This window comes from Mytilus trossulus, chromosome 1 (genome assembly GCF_036588685.1).
Source record: "Mytilus trossulus isolate FHL-02 chromosome 1, PNRI_Mtr1.1.1.hap1, whole genome shotgun sequence".
Lineage (NCBI taxonomy): Eukaryota > Metazoa > Mollusca > Bivalvia > Mytilida > Mytilidae > Mytilus > Mytilus trossulus.
The window spans coordinates 46,954,754-46,977,879 of NC_086373.1; the positions used below are offsets into that span (position 1 = coordinate 46,954,754).

Consider the following 23,126-nt stretch of genomic DNA (forward strand, 5'->3'; position numbering starts at 1 on the left):
TAGACACGATTTATGTAATAGAAGATAAATAAATTTAGGTGCAGAAAAAACAACCTAGACTATAAGGGAGCTATCATTTGATTTTATGGGGGGATGGGGGTGTGTGTCTAGAATGAAATTTGAAAAAATAGGCAGGACGGGAGTTTTGAGTCAAGATGAGACACTTTGCTATATAAAAAAGGCAGGATGGCATCTTATGTAAAATAAAAAGTCACATGCAGCACCGAATAGAGACAAAATAAAAGGCAGGACTGAGTTTTCATCTATAAAAAATCCAGGACAAGATATTTCATCTCCCCATCAAATGGTATACTTAGTTGTAGGATAAACTACGAAGTTTTGGATTTATCAGCTTTACCGTTTGTTTTTGTGTTTTCAAATTTTTTGGCATTGGGCATTGCTGAAAAGACATAACTGTTGAAATGTGTAGTAAAGTAAGTACTGCTAATGTTTTTTAATGTCGCCTCCTCAATATTTATTTGACTCCATATCAAGTAGCAACCTTTTTGTCTTCAAATTAATAGAACATTGATAGAAAGACTGCTGTACTCTTATTTTTTCCAATTTATCTTAAATAACTGTTTATATTGTTCATATATTAATATCAATATAATGAATTTTATGAGACTGTCATACAAGTGAGAGGTTTAACTAGCTATAAAGCCAGTTTTAATCCACCATTTTTATAGTTGCTTATGTTACCTATACTGACATCGGACTCAGACTTCTTTTTATCTGAGTTTTACTGTGCGTATTGCTGTTTGTTTATTCTACATTGGCTAGAGGTATAAATTCAACTACAAACTGTTATTCGTCGTATGATTTTAGTACTAGACATATATATATATAGATTCTTACATTGATACCAGTGGATTATCGGATTTATCCAATCGAGATAGTTAAATTATCAATTTTAAAGTCCGAGCCGCCTCGGCGAGGACTTTAAAATTTATAATTTAACTATCGAGATTGGATAAATCCGATAATTCACGAGTAACTATGTAAGAATCTGTTTCTCTAATGATAAAAAGACATTTTCTTTTTTTGTTAACCGAAAATCCCCTTCGAGTGCCTTTCACATTGCACGAAGTTGTCAATTTCATTAACACCTGTTATTGTATTTTGATTCATTCAGTTAGCTAAAAAGGTCATGACCCTTAAAATCATCCAATGATCTTTTGAGATCACCAGCAACCACACGTTGATTAAATTTTTTTATACAATGGGTTCGCAAAGGGATAAATTCCCATAGAATTAGAGAAATATATATATATATTTTAATGTAAATTAACAGGTACCTGTCAAATCATAATCAATGGTATATCTTTGTCAACGGCTTCATTTGTACATGTAGTTGATATATATATACATATATTTGTGTTATACATTTTTTTCAACCTGTCTGAATGTGTTTGGTTTTCACATCGTATTCAAACTGGGAAGCAGGTAATGGAAAACTGACGAACATTGCAAGAAAAACATTTTAGAATGCACTTTTATTGAAAAAGTTTTGTTACAATAAAAGGTGGAGAAGGAAGGTAGTTTGCTGCCCCATAAATAGCACATTGCTTTAAATCACACGGACTTTCACTCCATTCATATCGTATGCCACCAATAGCATGGTGACTTAGGCTGCAATTTGATGTATCCAAAGTTATACTTGATGTATCATGACTCTTAATTGGTGCATTGGTCCAACCATAATCATGTGCGTATGCATGACAAACTTTATGAGATAATGAACAGCATATCTGTAATAAATATTTAATTTGAACCATAAAAGATTTTTTTTTTTTTTTTAACTTTTATGGATAAAAAGATATATTGTATATACGTCAAAGTTGCTAAAATTATGAGACATTTTTATCAATTTAATTAATTGGAAGCACATTCAACTTGACGTTTTAAACCGTCACGAATCTTGCTTGCTTGACATCTGATTAGTGAACAACTTAGATGATTTAACATTCAATATACAGCTGTCAACTTTCAAATCGTCCAAAGACTAGAAATTTTCAAATTTTAATCTGCCATCAATTCCCAAGAACAAGAAATTTAGGTATCAAACTTTTAAAGCTGACTCATATTTAGTATGAGTTTTCCTCATTGCCGAATGCTATACGGTGACACGTATCATTTGGATTGTGATAGACCGTTGTCTCATTGTCAATCATAACTCATTTTTTTTAATATCGATAAAGACTCCAAAAAGAATATATAAACAAAAGAAATCGGTTTCTGAATTTGAAGAAGTGAAAAAAAAATGAATTTAAAAAAAAGGTCAAAACAGAAAATTAAATGTACTCAAATTGAACATGTTCAAACTGTAAATAATCACCTCAATTCAAAAGACAATGACTTAATAATGAGTCTATTGGAAGCTTGTAAGAATTTTTAAAAACTTCTCTTAAAAGTCTGCTTTACAAAACCAAGTACAGCATATGTTAGTTGGAATTAATATACATTGACAATCGGATGGTGTTTCCGCTGGAGTGTTTAAGAAGTTAATCTATAAAATTCTTTTTCAAGTGGTGAACATATAGATCTTAATAACTCACTTGGAATCCGTTTGTGTTTCTTACATCAATGGGTGATCTTCCATTGTCGTATTCTATAGTAAGAGTATTGCTATCACGATGTAAGGTATATGATGAAGGATATGGACCCTGATAATCAATTCCACTTCTGTTATAAGCAACTGCTAAAGCTCCTAAAACTAAGCGAGCTGCTACATCATGCTTCAGACGAGGATGAATGCTGTGAAAATTAAGTTTATGTAAATCATTCAAAGCATAGACAATTAATGGCGTGAAAATAAAAAAAAGCGAATAGACATTATATGTGTGCATACATATTTTCCTGAATATGTTTCAATATTTCAATTATCATCGACTGTTTCTATATTGACCATGGTAGATTAAAAAATTTGCTTAACTCAGCCCATACTGGTCCAGAATATATGTTTTGTCTGAGTCAAAACATTGTTTTTTTAAATGTTTTTTTTAAGCTATCGCCACAATATTTGTGTTCGTCAATTGCGGAACAGATTATTTATTTTATGAAAAAAACATATCCCCTTGAAATTGAACGGTCGTTTCTTATAGGCAATTGTCTAAACACCAGTCAAGCGGTACGGCTTAAATATCAAATGATAAGTATCAATTACCCATTTGAAAAAAAAATCGTTTAGTTGAGAGAAAAATAACTTATGATGGGAGTTCAAACAAGGATATACTAATAGGATACTAATACTCACTGTCCACGTGGTGATGCATAATCGGGAAGGTCTAATGCAACAGCCATAAAGACATTCGTTAATCGATTGTTTGGAACTCTTCCATGATTAGCTGTCTGTGCCCAGCGCACTAGTGGAAAGCTACCTATTGCAGATGTATTTCTATTCGGTGCTAACTGAAATAGACAATAACTGTTTAGTGTCTTTAAATATCAGCTGTATTTGTACGAGGCTAGGAAGCAAGGTGTGTGCGAGCTTTAAGCGAGCTATTACACCTGTTTCGAGCCGATTACAAATACATCTGATATTTAAAGACACTAAACAGTTATTGACTTTATCCTGCAATTAATTCTGTATGTTATTTGTGTTTTGAACGACACAAAACAAATGTTTTGCATCTAATTTCAATTTGAAATCCCTTGAGGTCTGTGTAATAATACGATACAGTAATCACACATTCAGCTGAAGACGGGTTCGCAAACAAAACGAATCTCGAATGTTCAACCATAATACATCGCTCAAGGTAAATAATTATCGATTTTAACTTAACAACACATTTCAACAGGAAAAACTAATAACAAAACACTGCCCAATTTGAAACAGGAGTGTACGAGTAGTCCTACGCGTCAGACTCAACATTCACTAAACATGCATGCTGAAATAATTGACATGGTTGTTATTGTTACACAGTCATACACATTCAAGTTTTGAAATCGATAGTTATCATCGTAGAAAAGACTGCTGTTTATGTGTGTATGTTATCAGAAAATTGGTGTGATTCTGATTGCTCTAAAGAAATGTTTGAAAACAAACAACGTATAAAAGAAATCGTTAATTCGTAATTAATACGTCATTGGAATGCGACTGCAATACACAGGTCTGAGGTCACGCAGGTTCATACAATACTCAGTCCGGCAGTGGACGGAGCTTTAAAGCGATATTTGTATATTATACAGATACATTATCATGTAGCAATTTTACCTGACCATATCGGGAAATAGGTATTTAGTCGGATCTTTTAACACGTACTTGTGATTTGGTTAAAACCGGTTTTGATATAAATATACGAAAAAATGTCGAAATGTTCAGGACTTAATTAAATCCGTATTTCGGTAGGATGGTGCAAGCATACGATTTTTATTGCGTCTTACACTTTGAGAAGCGAATAATCTTTAACTACTTTATTCAAATATTGTGTAAAAACGTTAATTTTGAGCTATGAAAGTCAAGTGGCTGAGGAAGTTTTAAAAAATTGCAAAGAAATATTTTTACAGTGGGTTAGCTTTCATTAGTCTTCACTACCTATAGATTTACAACTTTTGGTTATATTTAGAATTTAGAATCACCATTGAAGGTGGAGGACTATTGCACAGTTAATTAATTCTATTGATGTGCCATTTGTATGCAAGAGTGACATTCCGTTGTATTATGTGCCAATTCGAAAAAGTTATGCGAGTATTCTCTCCCCTTAACAGGTTCATTATTTTATAATTAAGTTTACGTTTCTGATATAATTTTGAATAATTACAAGATGTATCAATTCAATATATTTCAGTTTTTGTTATTGGTGTATCAAAAACATTGATATACGAATATAATTTCATAAATTTGAAACGTTTAAAATGATTACATACCAATATAAAGAACCGTTCAACATTTTTGAAAAAGACTGACCTACAAACGAATTATTTATCTTCTCTTGATGATAGATTGATTGGCAAATGAACCCGCGTCATCTAATGGTAATCACAGAGAGGGACAGGCGAGCAATTTTTAATTGTAGCTTATTCAACGTTAATACATTCCTCCACTATAAACGTATGTTATTTTATACAAATATAAGGACTTAGTTAGCTAAATCTTCAAATTTTATAAGATATTATGATTTTTCATTGCAATAGATTAATATGCTAGATACATGCAATAGCGATATCTGTTGGGCTGTATCTGTATATAAGAACGCCCAATTTCAGGATAAATTAATATATTCGCGGAAGGAAAACAAATTATAGATTTCAGCTGTAAATATCATGCATATTTCATAAAAGAGATTATTGTTTTTATCGATTATTTAAATTTTCACTTTTGCTTGAAATAATGCTTGTTATGCATGAGGGAAAACACCCCAAAATTTCGTATCCTGCCCATGATATTTAAATAATATTTGTGTTCTCCTTCAATTACTTGGATACAGAGTAAATAGTTATCAAAAGTACCATCTGATTGTGTGTGAATTTTCTTACCTGAACAAATCCAAATGGAAACATAGCATCAACAGTTTGTAAAGAAGCAGTATGGAACTTGGAGCGCCAATCGTCTATCATTGCTGGAAATCTGCATGAGTAATCAAACGCATTTGGTGAATTAGCTTCTCCTATAACAACAATGGATGCCATATATGTTCAAGAACACGAAGAGGATTAAATAAGAAAGTAACCATTATATATCATATATAATGCCCCATGAATATTAAACAAGGAATACATATGTTCAACATGAAAAAATCCCATAAAATACAAGGAAACAGTATCATTGTAGCGATATGTTTGAGAATAGATAATATGATGTATATGTTAAAGAGAAGCAAACCGTCGACAGATATAACAGATAATTATATAAAGGACAACATTGACTTCTATAATTTCTGTTTTCAATATGAAATGAAATTAAACAGTGTTTGGTCTTCAAGGATAAAAGTGATACATATGATTGATTGCAAAACAAGGACACAAGGTCTGCATTAAATAACAACCGGATTTTTACGCATTCTTTCTATTTTGTTAAATTGTTTTCATCATCTACTGTAATTGTAAATTTCGTTCCATCCTTTTTTTCATTAGCAGTTAACATGCAAAATATCTTGTTTATACGTTTGGAAATCTTTAAATCCTTTTACGCTATTGTTTTTTTTCTTTGACATTCTATGACAATGAAGGATCTTTAAATAACCAAAACTGAAAAAATAGTCCTATGAAGCTTTATGATTATCTGATCAAGTTCAAAGTCGTTTTGTCAACAATTGAGAATATTTCCGCGTTTTAAATGTTTCTCTGGTTTGCAAATGACTTGTTACATTTGCCAAATATTGTTAGATCTTCTGTTTTTAAAATAACAAGGACAATTGAGGAAAACATTTGGATTTTTTTTTTATATATATAAGGATACCAACTACACCTTTTCAAGAACACGAACAAGCGATCGACTGAGTTGCATATAATAGAAAGTGATGTCATATTAAATGTTGTCGTATCAAAATCATTCACAGGAAGTTTAAGTTTAGAACTTTACAATTTGCTAAGCACAATTGCAAGACAAGTGTAATTAAACACTTATACCAGTCAAAAGTAAATATCAAACACAACAAACGCAATGTACATTTACACCATACTTCTTTCAGTTTTGTTTTTAAATAATAACATCCGATTTTATTTTTTATACCTTGATACCAAAGTGCTCCATATATTGTAGATTTTAGGAAAGGGTGGATCATCCCATTCCACAACACGTTATTAGAATGTTGGTTTACTGGCGATCTGGAAAACAATCATTTATAGACATACATTAAGTGCGAGTATATGAAAAAAACCTATAATATTCTGAAAAAAATTAGAGTAGGAGTAGAACATGAAAATTTGTGCAGACTCTGAGACTTAAAAAATATTATCAGGAACTGAAATTGTAACCTCTCTGAATAAGTACCAGCTATGTTTGATGTTTTAATTTATTTCCATGTAGAATTATTTTCCCAGGTATATTTTATTTTATCACAATAAAGATTATATGTTGAGATATTGTATCTGAAAGCTGCCTTCATATAAATCACTTTTGGATTATATCTTATATTTTACTAGATTTTCAAAATTTAAGATTTCATTTAAGAAAACTCAGACACACATGTCCGCAACATGAATATAAAACAATTAAGAAGCAATATTATCTATAAAAATAGTATGAATAGCATTTTTACTGTACAATCAATCACCTATAGACCTTTACAAAAATGCTTTAGTCAAGTTAAAGGTATATATTCTTACGGACTTTGGTGTCTTTGTGTTGAATTGCATTTCTCAAGAGCATCTGGTGACGACCATGCTTCTACCGGAGTACCTCCCCAATCTGACTCTACTAATCCAATAGGATAACTAACATGAGATGATAAATATTTTCCAAATAGCCAACAAACAGCTGAGAAATATTTGACATGGGCTGAAATAAATATAATAAAATTAAGAAACTAGTTTGTCAAGAAGCACTTGTTAAAATAATATACACAGTATCCGTGCGATCCGATGAACCGACTTATATGACGACCAGGATTTCCGAAAAGCGTGTCAGACTAAAAACTGTATAACTACAATATCAGTGATTATAACTTGAATGGAGTCACAAAGAATAGCCTTCGTTACGATTTTTTTTTTAGTGTAAATTCGATTATATTAGAAAAAAAATATGATTTCTCCAAATTGAATGAAGATATTGAGGAAAGAAAAAATAACGGATACAACCTGGAACTTTAACTATCAGAGTCCCAAAGAATAGACTTCGTTACGTAAGAAAAATACTAACATATTGTTCTTAGTGTAAGTCGATTATTTAATGAAAAAAATGATTTCTCCGAATTGGATGAAGATATTGCGGTAAGAAGAAATACCAGAAACAACCGAAAACTATAACTATCCGTGATAGTTAACTAATAAAAAGAAAGAATAACAGAAAAGAATTTCGACAACAAAGTGCACTGAAACTTGTAAGATTTAAACAAAAAACATACACATATCCAGTTAAGCGTGATCGTGGCCCGAAGGACTCGATCAAAAAATGTTCTTGAGTCAATAATTTTATTAAAATCTGTGTGAAAACTGCCAGAATTGATAAATAATAACAGTAACATATTAGAATATATACGATATTCTGCACGTGCTTGTGATTTATTTGAAGTTGAGTATGATATTCTAGTACTTATAAATGCCTAGTGCAAAGTGTGAAGATGCAAACAAGGGGGTCCCATTCGGGGGAGAGGGGTTGTCGTTGCTGTAATAGCGTATGTCTGTTCCCATGTCCTGCTCGACTTAATTGGTTCCCCGTTTTCACGCTAAATTATTTGACTTCCACTGACTTCACGTGTCACGTACGCTTAAGAAAAACCGACCAATCCCAAGTCACGCTTAGACCTCAATGAGACTCACAAATTATTGTAAATAGAAAATGGGTTTATAGTTCAGGTAAGATATCGAGTAGTAAAATATTCGTAGCTGTATATACCTTCTTGTCGTATCAATCATATAAGATAAAAGATGAAAGAAGATGCGATAAGGTAATAAATTGGTCATAAAATAAATCATAAGAAAGAATGATAAAAGCCCACTACTTGCCCTAGGTTGGGGATCTTAATCAATGCAAGCTTTGAGTTTTTCTATCTCGCACTTATCGTATGAAACCAAGAAACCGATATCAACTGGCTGTAGACTGTGGAAAGCTAAGGGGTAAATATTCTCACATTGGTATTCTGGATTTAAACTTTTGTTACAATTTTCATGTAACTCTGTAATCAAATAACACAAATTTGCAACTCTTATTCGCAAAACTGCAATTTTATCATTGTAAGTTTCATTTTGATGTTGGGGTATTTGTGATATGTGCATTTGGAATTTGGAATATGAACGTTTGTTATCAGTTATGAAAAGTAGAGTTTATAGCATTTTTATTGCTCGACATCCCCATACTATAAGCCAGTTTGGACTTTGTCCTTTTGTTTATACAAATTAATTGCAATACTTAAAATTTTAACATTTCCATAACAAACACATTCCAAAATTTTGCCAGTGTTGCTTTGTAAAATTCAAATAACTGTTAAAGGGGCACTTTCTACGAGATACATAAAAAGTAGATAAATAATAATTTGCTTTTAGCAACCAGTATGGTTCAACATTTTTTTCAAAATAATCTAAGAAACATGATGATGAATTATTCATTTGCAAGTGAATAATTCGACCTCTTTGAATCCACATTCATGTGAACTTCAATTTAACCCCGTAGATAAGGATGGATACCGCATGCATTGTGCATGTTCAAAATTATAAAGGAAAAGAATGTCTAAACTGAAAGTGAAACAAATGTAAATCATTTGATTGACTGATTCGATCCACAAAAAAAAATATTTTTATACAGGTAAAAGCGAGGGTTAACATACATTTTAAACTTTTGTATAAAATTAAACTGACATGGAAAAATCCAAATGCATGGGTCTGTTGTCTATTTATTTCTATATTCATGTTTATAATATCGCTTATGTTGCAATAGAAAGTATTCGGAGACCATGCAACTCGACAGTTAATTAGATGGCGTTTAGACAAAAATTCACATGAAAGGAAGCTCCATATGCATATCATCGTGTCCATACGCGGTATATTGTTTTTTTTAAAACTTTTTTATTATTTGTTTTACATTGTTTCAAAGCAAATATGAGAATTGGAGTCAAATCGATGAATATACATTTGACAGCTAGCTCCCCTTTAAGTTATCTACAAAAGATTGTGTACCCAATTAATAGTACGTTTGTTGTTATACCGACTTTGTTTCTGATTTTACACATGTTTATTTACCGAAACAACTCGTACACTCTGCATCTTTGTCCATTCATAGCAGGTTACAAATCCTGTATAAGAATAATCCTTTTTTTAAAAACATTTACAATAATCATAAAATTCATGTTGAGCCTATAGAAGTTATATATTTACCTGCTGTTGGCAGTAGCCATTGTTCACCTATATTTCTTCTGGTAAATTCTGTGAGCGGAGTTGTTGACAAATGTGGTTTAGCTTTAAATAATCTAATATTCTGGTGACTTGAAGTATCCCTGACCTCATCTGTTGCATTAGCTAGCTGTACAAATAAAGGCAACAGTAGAATACCGGTATTTAAAAGTCATAAATCGATTGAGGAAAAAAAACCCGAGGGAAATCAAACAAAATATTCGATAGATATTTTAGGAGTTTTGTTATATTTGTAATTATAGACTGAATCTAATTCTTTATGAGAATTCTTACCATTATATTTTTAAAGATTGAAATAAAAGATAAAAACAATAATTGACGAAATGAATGTGCATACAATAACTGACTCTTATATGCTTATTTTTCAATTGCCAATAGCATATTTTTTTCTTCTTCACCAAATAGGTATTGACAGACTTACGACGAATTTACGCTATATAACGGTGAAAAGTTGCACATCCATATAATTTAGTAATACATCTGGATTAGAGTGTATGTAAGCAAAATAATTCAAGACAAATTCTTTTGCGTTTTGGGTGCTTTTCCTGAATCTTGAACAATCTGCCACTGTTTCAAATTTTGCCTCAGATTTTATAGTAAAAGAGATCGTGTTTACACTTAAATATCACAACACAATTCAAATACTTTTTTTAAATGGTGCATATTATAACATTGACTTCGTTTACCTGGCCGACGATAAAAGCCATATTGCTTTGTCCAGAGCACAACCAGACATCCCCGAACCATACATCTTTGAGAGTTATATTTCCAAGTGAGGATGAAGCAGTCAGTGTGTAACCATGGTTTCCCCCAGGGTTATGTACAACACCTTGCCATATTCCATGAGAGTCTACTGTTATACTTTCACTGTGTTTATCGTCTAGATACAGATCAATCTTATCACCATGTTTTGGAGAATGTCCCCATACAGATGCACCACGGGGTCCTCTTTGAAGTACCATATAATTGGCGTAAAATGTCGAGAACGAAAAAGTGACTGCCCTTTCTGAAATGTATTTCAAAATCACCTACATCAGAATCAGAAATATTATAAGAAAATTCTCTCTAACGCCTTCCAAATATTTGACTTTTTGATAATACATGTCGAAGCGAATTTTAATTACAAATTGAAGGAGCATAATATAAAATGCATTTTTGAAAATCTTGGTACAGCCATCGTTTAAGAGACCCATTTGGATATTTTTTGAATTAGTTGTACTTTAATTAATTTTAGGTTCAAACAGCAGTTTGTTTTATACCTCATTTATATTTTCATTTTTCAAATGTTCCAACTTAATTAAAATAATTATTACGAAACGTTTTTCATTAAACCTGAGACGCAAGCGATAAGACTTTATAACAGGAGGGTATATTTTAACATTTTTTGGAAAAAAGGATTGAAGTCGTATTAAATGAACCAACACTGTATGCACATTATTTAAAATGTATCTTGTAAGCTACATGAATGCATTGATTGTTTTTTACTTTTTAGCCCACCTGGCCCAAAGGGCCAAGTGAGCTTTTCCCATCACTTGGCGTCCGGCGTCCAGCGGCCGTCGTCGTCGTCCGTCGTTAACCTTTACAAAAATCTTCTCCTCTGAAACTAATGGGCCAAATAAAATCAAACTTGGCCACAATCATCATTGGGGTATCTAGTTTTTGGTGACCTGGCCAACCATAAAATGCAGTTTTTGGCTTATAAATCAAAAACCGAAGCATTTAGAGCAAATATGACTATCGGAAATTAATTATCAGGTAAAGATCTACCTGCCCTGAAATTTTCAGATGAATTGGAAAATTGGTTGGTGGGTTGCTGCCCCTGAATTGGTAATTTTAAGGACATTTTGCTGTTTTTGGTTATTATCTTGAATATTATTATAGATAGAGAGAAACTGTAAACTGCAAAAATGTTCAGCAAAGTAAGATTTACAAATAAGTCAACTCGACCAAAATGGTCAGTTGACCCCTTTAGAAGTTATTGTCCTTTATAGTCAATTTTTAACCATTTTTCGTAAATCTATGTAATCTTTTACAAACATCTTCTCCTCTGAAACTACTGGGCCTAATAAAATGAAACTTTGCCACAATCATCATTAGGGTATCTTGTTTAAAACCCGACCCGACCAATCAACCAAGATGGCCGCCATGTCTAAAAATAGAACATAGGGGTGAAATGCAGATTCAAAAACCGAAGCATTTAGAGCAAATCTGATAGAGATTGATATTGTTTATCAGGTCAAGATTTATCTGCTCTAAAATGTTCAGATGAATTGGACAACTGGTTAGTAGGTTGCCCCTGAATTGGTAATTTTAGGTAAATTTTGGCTTTTTTGTTATTATCTTGAATATCATTATAGATAGAGATAAACTGTAAACAGCAATAATTTACAGCAAAATAAGACCTATAAAATAAGGAGTTATTGCCCTTTATGGTAAATTTTAATAATTTTCATAAAATTTGAAAATATTTACTAACATTTTCCACTGAAACTACTGGGCCAATCCTTATAGATAGGGATAATTGTACGCAGCAAGAATGTTCAGTAAAGTAAGATCTACAAACACATCACCATCACCAAAACACTTTGTTGAATATTCACATAGACCAAGGTGAGTGACACAGGCTCTTTAGAGCCTCTAGTTTATTGGTTCTATCTATCAGAATGTTGGTAATGTATGACTTGTTGCGATATTTGTTACATTATTTGTTGCCTCATATAAAAAGTAAAATCACAAAAATACTGAACTCTGAGGAAAATTCATAACGCAAAGTCCCCAATCAAACGGCAAAATCAAATGACAAAACACATCAAACGAATGGACAACAACTGTCATATTCCTGACTTGTATACAGCTCTTTGATAATGCCCAGTTGTTTTGCTTTTAAGTGAACATTTGTAACGTAATCGACATATTGCAAAGGATTCCACTTAGGCTACATGCTACATTCTACACACACAGTACCTAAAACATTATTCTCCTACCTTACTAATCTCATATTCGAAAATGATTATTCCATATTAGTGGCGATGAATATCAATTTTAAAGTCTTAGAATTGATCATTGCAGATCGACTACGTGCAATAAAAATAAATAAGCAGCTAGTTCTACATCTAAACTGACAAAAATTTAGATACACAGTATGTCTAAACCAATCATTATTGAGTGTCTATCTTGTTCATATAAAAAGGTACTTACTTTCATATCCACTGGTCAAGTTAAAGACCGAAATGATACTTAAAACGATAAACCACTTCATAGTTTCTTTCTTTCTGACCACGACTGACTTCACTTTAATTGTACCAATTTTGTAACCTTTCGAAATTATCAAGATAAGAAACCATTATCACGAGGTAACAGTACATATGTCCTTTTCCTGGGTTTTGTGAACACCCATTCACTACTCTGCTATCGATTTCGATCTTTTCGGTGTTTTGATGCTTCTCCTTTTCTTTTGCAGTTAACATAAGTTCTGCAATGACTTATTATAAATTGTATGCGCGGCTTTGCATGTTTCATTTATGTTTTTACATATACTACTAGTAAGATATAAACCAAAAAAAATGATCGGTTAATTTCTATTATATGTGAGACTTGTTTCATATGTTGCAGTTGATCAGTTCGGGAAATGTATTGGAGATTCAAATTAGATAAACTTTAATAATACATCAGTAAATAAGATATGTAATATTATACATTTCCCAACTTATTGGTATCAAGAGCTTGTAGCTGCTACTCAGACCTTTTAAAACTTCACCAGTGTCTGAGCAGAAAGATGATGAACCAGGATTATGTCAAAAAACGTCTCGTCTTTTTTCTAAAAAGGTCCATTGGAAAGTACCACGACCTTCTTGATACATATTTCGTGTCAACTTCACATTTAATACGCGATAGTTTTGAAGAATAGATTCTGGGTACTGTCGTTGTTTATTATCTTAATAACGTGTTAAACTATACTTTAATTTGTGTTATGGAATATTATTTTATTGTTTAATCTATTTGTTGGTGATATCCATTTTTCGTGGATCGGTACATATACATGACATCATTGTGTTCTTCTGCTATGATAATTTTTCATATTCTTGTCTTTAATTTTTGTTCACATATAGTTGTCAACATAAGGGAATTTTATGCGACTGTCATACAAGTGAGAGGTTTACCTATCTATAAAACCAGGTTTAATCAATCATTTTCTAAATAAGAAAATCCCCGAAACAGTAAAGGAATAGGATAGTTGTTATCCATTCGTTTGATGTGTTTGAGCTTTTAATTTTGCCAAGTGTGTACTCGATTAAGAATTTAATCGATCTTTGCAAGTTACCAGTGAAAGAACAATTTGTAATTTATTTTTATTTTCCTCGAAATTGCAAAGGCAAATTGAAAAAAAGCACATTTATATTCTATCTGATTTTCTCGAATTCATGTTTTTTTTTCAAATCATGATTATTGATTTCTGACATCGTTCTTAATTCACAATATATAATACATTCAAAAATAAATGTTTTAAAGTTGCTGGCGACATTGCATGGATGATTTTACATAGATATATGACGTTCACACAAAATGTACAATAAACATTTTTTCAAAATCCTAAAATCGAAGCAGAGTATATTTATTTTTGTATAATTGTATTTCATTGCTCCATTGAACAATCAAGCCAATCAAGAAAAAAACTTGCTTGGCACCTGTAAGAAATGTAAAATCTATCATAATTCAGATTACACGTATACAGAACAAACAATTTTTAAAAATTTGTAACGATGCTAAACATAACATCCATATTGGACTAAACCAGTATGTATCAGTGCTTAGAGTCTTACAAATTAAACAATTTACATCTACATGTTTGCTTGAATTCATTTTGTTTTAAACATGACACCAAAAAATAATTCTTATATGATTTGCATATCTTTAAATAAACAAATGAATTGGAAAGGTCAATTAGAATTTATTTCCTTGTTTTTCACTTCTATAAACCATGTTTCCGAAACTACTTTCGTAATCTATTCATGTGGGATACATAATGCATGCTGGGATCACAGGATTTTCAAATACATATCAGTTGCATCTATTATAATGCATATATAACAACAACAACAAAATAATGCATTAAAGTTAAAAAATGTATGAATTGGAATTTAGATGAATTTCGCATGAATGATTTAGTAAATTTACGTCATGGCAAAACAAACTCGACGTCATACGAGTGAAAATTTTGGAGCGAAAAGAATATTTCGTTACTTGAACGCTTAAAATTCGGATAATATCTATGTGTAAACTGTTTTTTAGCAGGTGCTATTTCAATTTAGATTCTGTTCCATGTTAATAGATTTTAGAAAGTCAATATGGCGGTTATGACTGCTTAGTTACGACATGTCAATTGTGCTTTTGATTGCTATTGTAGTAACCATTACAATAAAAAAAATGTTAATTAAAAAACGCGAATATTTTGTTTATAAATTATAAGGATTACCCACATTATTTTTAGAGTTTACCCTAATATAACTGTTTGAAAACAAGTAATTATATTATGCTCCTGTGAAAACAACAGGAGATGGTGGTAGGTGTCAATGATCAAGATAGCAACCCAACTTCTTAAAATCTATAGACATTTTGACTTTATGTTTTTTTCAGTAAGTTTACATATAAAAAGAATACAGCTGAGAACTCTTGGTGCTTTTATCATCAAACCAACAATTTTTTCACCAATTTGCCGGATTATTTAGATGAAATGAGATCTAATTCATATATTTAAACGAAGTACATATTTGGTATTTTTATTTCTATGATGTAAAGATGTTGTAATAAAATTTCTGAACGTTGCGCACGTTGTTGTGATTATACCAAACCATCATACAATTTCCAATCTAAAGGAGCTCTTTGAAACATCATAACAGTTAAACTGTTTAATTCTGATAATCATAAACTCAGAAGGAATTAGCGTTTATGAAAAAAAAGTTGGTCTCACTTTTACCAATAGATCACTTAATCAGAAAAACATTGTAAAAAGTAACATATCATACGTAAATAAAGGCAACAGTAGTATACCGCTGTTCAAAATTCATAAGGTAGCAATACACAGTTAGGAGTTCAGTTTTGCATTATGGCCCCTGTGGATTTTTCAAATAGGAAAGTTATTGTGTAATGAAATCATTTTTAGACAGCCTTCAAAGATGGTTCATAGGAGCATCAAGATTATATTTTACATGATTTATGGGCTGTTTTCTGTTTGACAATCCGTATTTTCATAGCTAGACCGGCCATCGGTCCCGAAATTAATGTAATGTTTACAAACACTTTTTTTCTACACGAAGTTTTTGACGCAATTTTACAAAAAAATGAGATGAAAGACATATGATTTTCATTGGATTTGCTGAATGATATATGTAAACAGTTTCAGAAGAGGTATTACTGCAAGCGATTGAAATTCTACTTTAAGCCAAATTTTGGGGAAATATGTGACATCTTTTCCCCCCTTTTTGCAATATTTTATAACAAATAAATGCAGATTGTTGCCATGGATACACCCAAAAGAAATGATATTTTACCATTTTATATACTGAATATAAAATATATCGAAGATTCTGATTACATACATATGCCCATATATGACACAAACAGTAAGCTTGATATTGCAAGAAAGCAATGAAAAGGGGATGGTAACATTTATAAGAGCAAATTTTAATATTTTTTCCTAACTGTTTATTGCTACCTAAATCGATAGAGAAAAAACAAATCCGGGTTACAAACTAAAACTGAGGGAAACGTATCAAATATAAGAGAACTACGACACAACACCGACATGTAAAACACACAAAAACGAACTATAATTTAACAATCGCCATTTTCTTGACTAAGTACAGGGCATTTTATGAAAACAATGCTGGGTTAAACCTGGTTTTGTGGCATGCATGACAAACCTCCCGCTTTAATGGCAGTGTTAATTATAACATTCAAATGACAACATTACACGACAGGGTTACGATAAATAAACAGATAAAAGGGAGAAAATATAGGACAGAGAAACAAACAAATAATAGCCGTCAAAAGGTAACAGGTTAAATAATATTTTTATACGCCAGATTCGGGGTACGTCCACACAAAACTATGCTTGGATGTAAAAAATTTGAAAACCATAACAACTACAAAGTTGAACATCGCCGAGGACCAAAAGTTCCAAAAAGTACAAACTATACGCTTAATTTCTTTCGAAAACATAATTTTCTGCTTAAAACGTAAAATTTCGGAAGACCCGATTTATAGAGAAATCAAACTTATAACGCCTATACGTTAAACCAGAAACAACTTTAACCCAATTTCTGTAACCTATAGCCATGGAAACCTAGAAGATTCTGTGAGGGATGAAAACGATGTAACGTTTTATGTTAGTTTTGATATTTATTTCATTTCAATTAAATTCAAATTAATCTTAATTCCCGTTGTAGGAGGTAAATCTTTATGAATCAAACAGAGAAAAACCTAGTCATTTATTCCTTTTGATGTACACCTGGTCTATTGGTTTCCTGTGTTGATTGATATGGTGTATTTGTTGAATGGTAGTAAGACGGTGGTGCTTGATGATTCCAGTAGCCTTGGTTTGAGAAACCCCCATCTGAATAAGATAATATTGCCGATAAATCTATAATACATTTCATATAACCAAATTTGATTATAAGTTGTCGCACTGTACATCTAAAAAGTGTTGTTTAGCATTACTAAATTTATATGCAGAACATTGTGCATAATTAAGAATAATAAAAAGGGTACTTTAAACCAAAACGATAATTATATTGAAAGTAGAACCATGTATCAAATGTTCTTGTTAATCTGCTATGGTTATATGTTCCGGTCAATGCAACCTTTCATAGAAACATCTTAAATAGGCAATTGTATATTAAAATGGTCTTCAACAGCATAGATTTGAAATGCATAGTCATATTTTGTATACTTATCACAGGTACTGGAAGTACAATGAAGTACACTAGACGAGCTATTCGTCTACACAAGACTGATTAGTGGAGCTCCATCAAAACATGTGTCTTTCTATGTTGTGATGTTATATTATTGTTTCAGAAAAGGTAGAAGGTTTGGTACCATTAAAACGTTTAACCCCGAAGAAATCGGATGTTCAGTGGTTGCTGTCTGTTAATGTGATTCAAAATCTTTTCTCGTTTCTCGTTTTTATATAGAGTAAACCGTTGTTTTTTCCCGTTTGAATGGTTTAAGTCTAGTAATGTTTGGGGCCCTTTATAACTTGCTGTTCGGTGTGAGTCAAGGCTCCGTGTGAAGGCCATACCTTGACCTATAATGGTTTACTTTTATAAATTTTGACTTGGATGGAGAGTTGTATCATTGGCACTCAAACCACATCTTCCTATATCTATTCAAAAATCAAGAGCATTGAACATAAAAATTATAAGAAAGTAGGCTAAATCTGGCTTAGACAATCTATTATAAGAGGTAGAAAACCTTAGTATTCTAACATATAGTAATATCACCATCCCACAAGGTTTAATCATTCTGCGAATTTGTATTTCTTGAAAGCAACAAATTGAAAGAAATAAAAAAATAAATAAAAAATAAAATCTTACCACCCAGTTGTTGAGCACCTGATTGTGTTAATATGGTGTTACACATTCGGTGTGTTGTACACTACTCCTGCACTCTGTCGTCGTCGTCGACAACAAATCACTATTACTATCATGGAAAATAATAGTATAACCAAAGCAACTCCGCCTATGGTTCCACCAATAATCCATGTGATAGATTTATAATCTACAAAGACAAACGTATTATTTCCATATTTTAATTGTGTTTCCTTGTTTTAAATGTATCTGTATTTTTGATTTTAATGTTCATTGTATCAACGAACAGATGGAAAATGAAGCAATAAGAATCATAATGACCCAATCAACCTGTTATGCATTATACTTGATCGGATTTAATAAATCAAATATAATCACTACTTAAAAAACTACGACATGCATAAAGATATAAAAAAAAAATTTAACAGAGTTGTCTCCGATGACTTTCTTTACACAAATTTATTAATTTATGGATGTTGTACCATACATTATACAAAAAACAAATGTCATTTTGCAAATTAATAAGTTGCTAATAGCAACGGAGGGCATTCTTTGATCAATTATATGGTAATTTGTTCCAAAACTTGAAAAGATGACCTTTGCCGTATTTTGCACAACCTTTTGGAATTTTGGGTCCTCAATGGTGTTCAACTTTGTACTTGTTTGGCTCGATAACTATTTTGATCTGAGCGTCCCTGATGAGTCTTATGCAGACGAAACGCGAATCTGGCGTACTAAATTATAATCCTGGTAACTATTTTCGTTAGAGTGAAGTTCTTTTCCTGAACTCATAATACTGTTTCTATATAAACATTTTATAAGTGCCTAAACTTGTGGCGTTCAGTATGTGGAAGAAACAATGGACACATATAATATTTGGTAAATAGCCAAATAGTCAGTACTTAACCAACAAAAACTGTCCTCTCCCACGACATCTTCGCTTAAAGAAACATCCTTTTGATATTGTCACTTCTTTCCAAATCATAGAAGTCAACACTGAGTTGGACACCACGGCGAAAAGGAGAAGAGAAAACTTTTATAATCCAACAGCTCCACACTTTAGAACCTAATAGACTAAATTAAAACGACGAGAACAGATACAGGAAAGATAAAGAACAATTTAGGATACATCATTCGTTTAAATTACAATTTTATATATAAAAAAGAAGATGTGGTATGATTGCCAATGAGACAACTGTCCACAACAGACCAAAATGACATATACATTAACAACTTTAGGTCATAAAGCCCATACCGCATAGTCAGCTATAAAAGGCCCCGATATGACAATGTAAAACAATTCAACAAAGGAAACTAACGCCTTATTTATATAAAAAAAAATGAACGAAAAACAAATATATAACTCATAAACAAACGGCAACCACTGAATTACAGGCTCCTGACTTGGGACAGACACATACATAAATAATGTGGCGGGGTTAAACACTTTAGCGGGATTCTAACTCTACCCTAACCTTGGACAGTGGTCTACCAGTACAACATAAGAACTAACTATAAACATCAGTTGAAAAAGGATTATTTCACCAGATAGACAAAAATACAAGTGGACGTGGCCGGGTACTTGTACATCCCGACAACAAAAAGACACAAGGAACAGATCTGGGAGTACTCGCAGTTATCTGACAGCTAGTTCAAATCCACTAACAACTAATGAAAAAATCATGCATCTAAGACTAAACAGTCAATCCGTACACACCCAACATCCAATGGATTTAGTGTAAAGACGTCAGAAACAGTCAGAGAAAAAGATGACCTTGTGCAATGCCAAGTTATAGGTATCGACAGATTGTAGATCCATGAATGTATATATGTATATAACATACTTGTAATATTTAGTTTGCTTTTAATTTACTGATAACAAAATGTATACCAATAAAAAACAATAGTCAATGATCTTATTACAGTGGATAAGCAATTAGAAATATCGTTTAATATAATTCAAAAGTAAAATAACAAATTCAAAACGGAAATTCCATTATCAATTGGCAAAATCAAAAGCTCAAACATATCGAACGATTAAACTTAATAACTATAAAACATACAAATATTTCAACAAAGAAAATAAATAAAGACATACCACACAAGCAAAAATGACGAAATATAAAGAAAATTGGAGCAGAAATTATTGTTATATAGAGTTGGAGCTCTGAAACACAGTTGATTCGACACAACAAATGATAAAGACGATGAAATTATAATAAGCCATTATTAACTATAAATCTCGTGATAATCATTCGAAAAGGCCTCTTTATTAACATGCTTATGGTAGAAAATTCAACTATTGATGTTTTATTTCACCTTAAAGTTCAGTGATTTCTTTCTTAAAAACTTACAGTTGTATGTCATTTGTGCACTGACTTGCAGTGTTTATTTTCCCCTTAGGATAAAAAGAAGAGGACGTCTTCAGTTTGTTGACATCAACATACTTATTACCCTCCGAACACCATTGCTCTGTTGCTGAAGACATGCTGTGTTTACTGAATGTCTACAAAATACAAAAAAACATAATCATTCTAAGAATTATAATCAATGCAAGGGAATCGTAAAGAGGGCATAGTCATTTAAAAAATATGTGTGTAACTGTAGATACTAACAGAACATTTTGCATACAAGTTCTTTAAACAATTATAGACCATGCGATATTTACGTGTATAATTATTGTTTTTAAGTGTATTTTAGATGATTAATAAAATAAAAATTGAGCCTCGTAGCATCACAAACATAATAACAGGTATCAGGGGTCCTAATGAATGAATATGCAACGCAATAGTTGTCGTTCATGTTTTTAGTTTGTTAACCATTGAGAAAAAATAATATTTTGTTCTTTTTACTTACTTTTTCAAGATATTCATCCAAAACGCCATCTCCCATGTAGTACGTCAATTCAACCTCTGAGCCAGATAGGTAATATTCCAACTGGACGCTCGAAGACACACTTTATATTCATTTAATACGTTGTCAAGGTCATATCCATGGAAAGTAACTTCACAAGGCGAATTTATTTCACCCCCATTCCATGTGATTTCATATGAGTGGTCATTATTTACATAATATATAGACCAACAATCTGAAAATGTCACTGCAACAAAAAGTAACTGAGATTAAATTATATTTTGATTCTTCGTAAAACGTCGCAAGTGACGGCTTATTATATTCAGAAACACAGAAGATTTCATAGAACAAACATGTCGCTGAAATGTTTACGTAGTATCAATAAAATTCAAAATCATTAGTGCTATACTTATTCATTAACGATGTAAACAATTATGCCATTTTATGCTTCCAATTTGACGTTCTTTTTTTTTTTAATTATTTGACCTCCAAAATCAAAATGAAGGATTCTAAGGGCATATAACTCTGCTCATTTTTTTCAGATAGAATTTAAGTCTTTGTTGGTAATGTCCTAGTTATTCCTTTATACAGCACTAATATATTTTGCAGAAAGTTGACCCTATTCCTATGTAACTGGAAATACAATGCAAGTTATTTAAAATCCCCAACTGAAACATTTTCATTTGCATATATCTATGTGTAAGATAACAGAATTAAAAAGTTCCCTTTCATTTTCCCGTTTTTAGATATTGGTTGACAGTGGAAAGGATAGATCTCGATTAAACATATGGTACCAATTTTAGTTTGCAATTGTTTTTCGTAATCTCCTTCAGTTTGGGAAGCCAAATAAGTAAATGGTTTTATAACAATTTCGAAGACGGTTTAAATGAAGACGCAAAATCATGCAAGTTTTCTCCTACGATGTTGATACCCGTGTAGTTATTTGATTCAGAATCGTTTAATTACAATATTAAAAACAAGTCGGTCGTTAAATTGTATCAGAATCAAAGCATTGGCCACCGGGTGGATGATTTCAACGCAGAATAACACAGTATCGTCTACGTGAAAAATAAACGCACGACACCACGACTAAAAGTTGAAAGTCGACACATTTTCGACGCAAAATGAATTAAACAAAGATTTTTTATCTCAACAAAAAGACCAAAAATCATATGCAATTGACAGAGCATCATATAGTAAAATAAGAACAGTGACATTTTTTTAAATTTAATTATTAAAAATTTACAATTTAAATGGAGATAAATGTTTTGTTCGTCTTCTGGTATGTGTTGTCTATAATATGACAATAAGGAAAAAGTGCCAAAGTGACTAATCAAAAACATAAAGTAGAAGAAATCAGACAATACTATGAAAAAAGACGAACATAATGGTAGAATAAAGTAAACAAATGATTGGAAAAAATAAACCACACAAAAAAAAACCATTGGGATCAATTCAGTTGCACCGTCTTGTTCAAGCAAACATCGTACAGATACCCTTTTTATTGTAGTTTAACCTATCTAGCAGGAAGTAATTTGAAATTTAAATTAGAACATTGTTGTGACATTACGCACGGTATTGGTGCCACTTTGCGTTACACGACGTTCCTAATAAAACGACGATTTAGACGTTAACGTATTCAGGACCACGAAACGTTTCAAACGTTGACCATATATTCTA

At 31.7% G+C, this 23,126-nt stretch overlaps 1 protein-coding gene and 1 long non-coding RNA gene across 3 annotated transcripts in view; both read right to left on the reverse strand.

Moving 5' to 3' along the window:
• Positions 1-1,496: 1,496 nt before the first annotated feature.
• On the reverse strand, positions 1,497-13,313 carry LOC134722013 (sialate O-acetylesterase-like). The gene is made up of 9 exons (XM_063585461.1): positions 13,207-13,313; positions 10,695-11,014; positions 9,973-10,117; positions 7,270-7,441; positions 6,674-6,768; positions 5,479-5,609; positions 3,257-3,411; positions 2,559-2,757; positions 1,497-1,751 (listed from the first exon to the last, which is right to left on the reverse strand). The coding sequence occupies exons 1-9, from the start codon at positions 13,265-13,267 to the stop codon at positions 1,497-1,499; spliced, it is 1,533 nt and encodes a 510-aa protein (XP_063441531.1). The 5' UTR covers positions 13,268-13,313.
• Positions 13,314-17,449: 4,136 nt separating this feature from the next.
• The window catches only part of LOC134725779 (uncharacterized), a 54,496-nt gene continuing 48,819 nt past the window's right edge, over positions 17,450-23,126 (reverse strand). Inside the window, exons 18-21 of one of the 2 annotated variants that reach the window (XR_010108596.1) lie at positions 21,450-21,693; positions 21,041-21,099; positions 18,600-18,783; positions 17,450-17,620 (exon numbers count right to left, since the gene is read on the reverse strand). This is a non-coding gene — a long non-coding RNA (uncharacterized LOC134725779). Of the gene's footprint in view, positions 17,621-18,599; positions 18,784-20,947; positions 21,100-21,449; positions 21,694-23,126 lie in introns of both variants that reach the window. The other variant, XR_010108595.1, reaches the window with a different exon arrangement.

Bases quoted from the DNA above. Each gene is read 5' to 3' on its own strand.
- LOC134722013 (XM_063585461.1), bottom strand. From the start codon at position 13,267: ATGAAGTGGTTTATCGTTTTAAGTATCATTTCGGTCTTTAACTTGACC. The intron at 7,442-9,972 runs GTAAATATATAA...TATTTATTTCAG, and splicing joins ATGGCTACTGCCAACAGCAG to CCCATGTCAAATATTTCTCA. The intron at 2,758-3,256 runs GTGAGTATTAGT...TAATTTTCACAG, and splicing joins TATGCATCACCACGTGGACA to CATTCATCCTCGTCTGAAGC.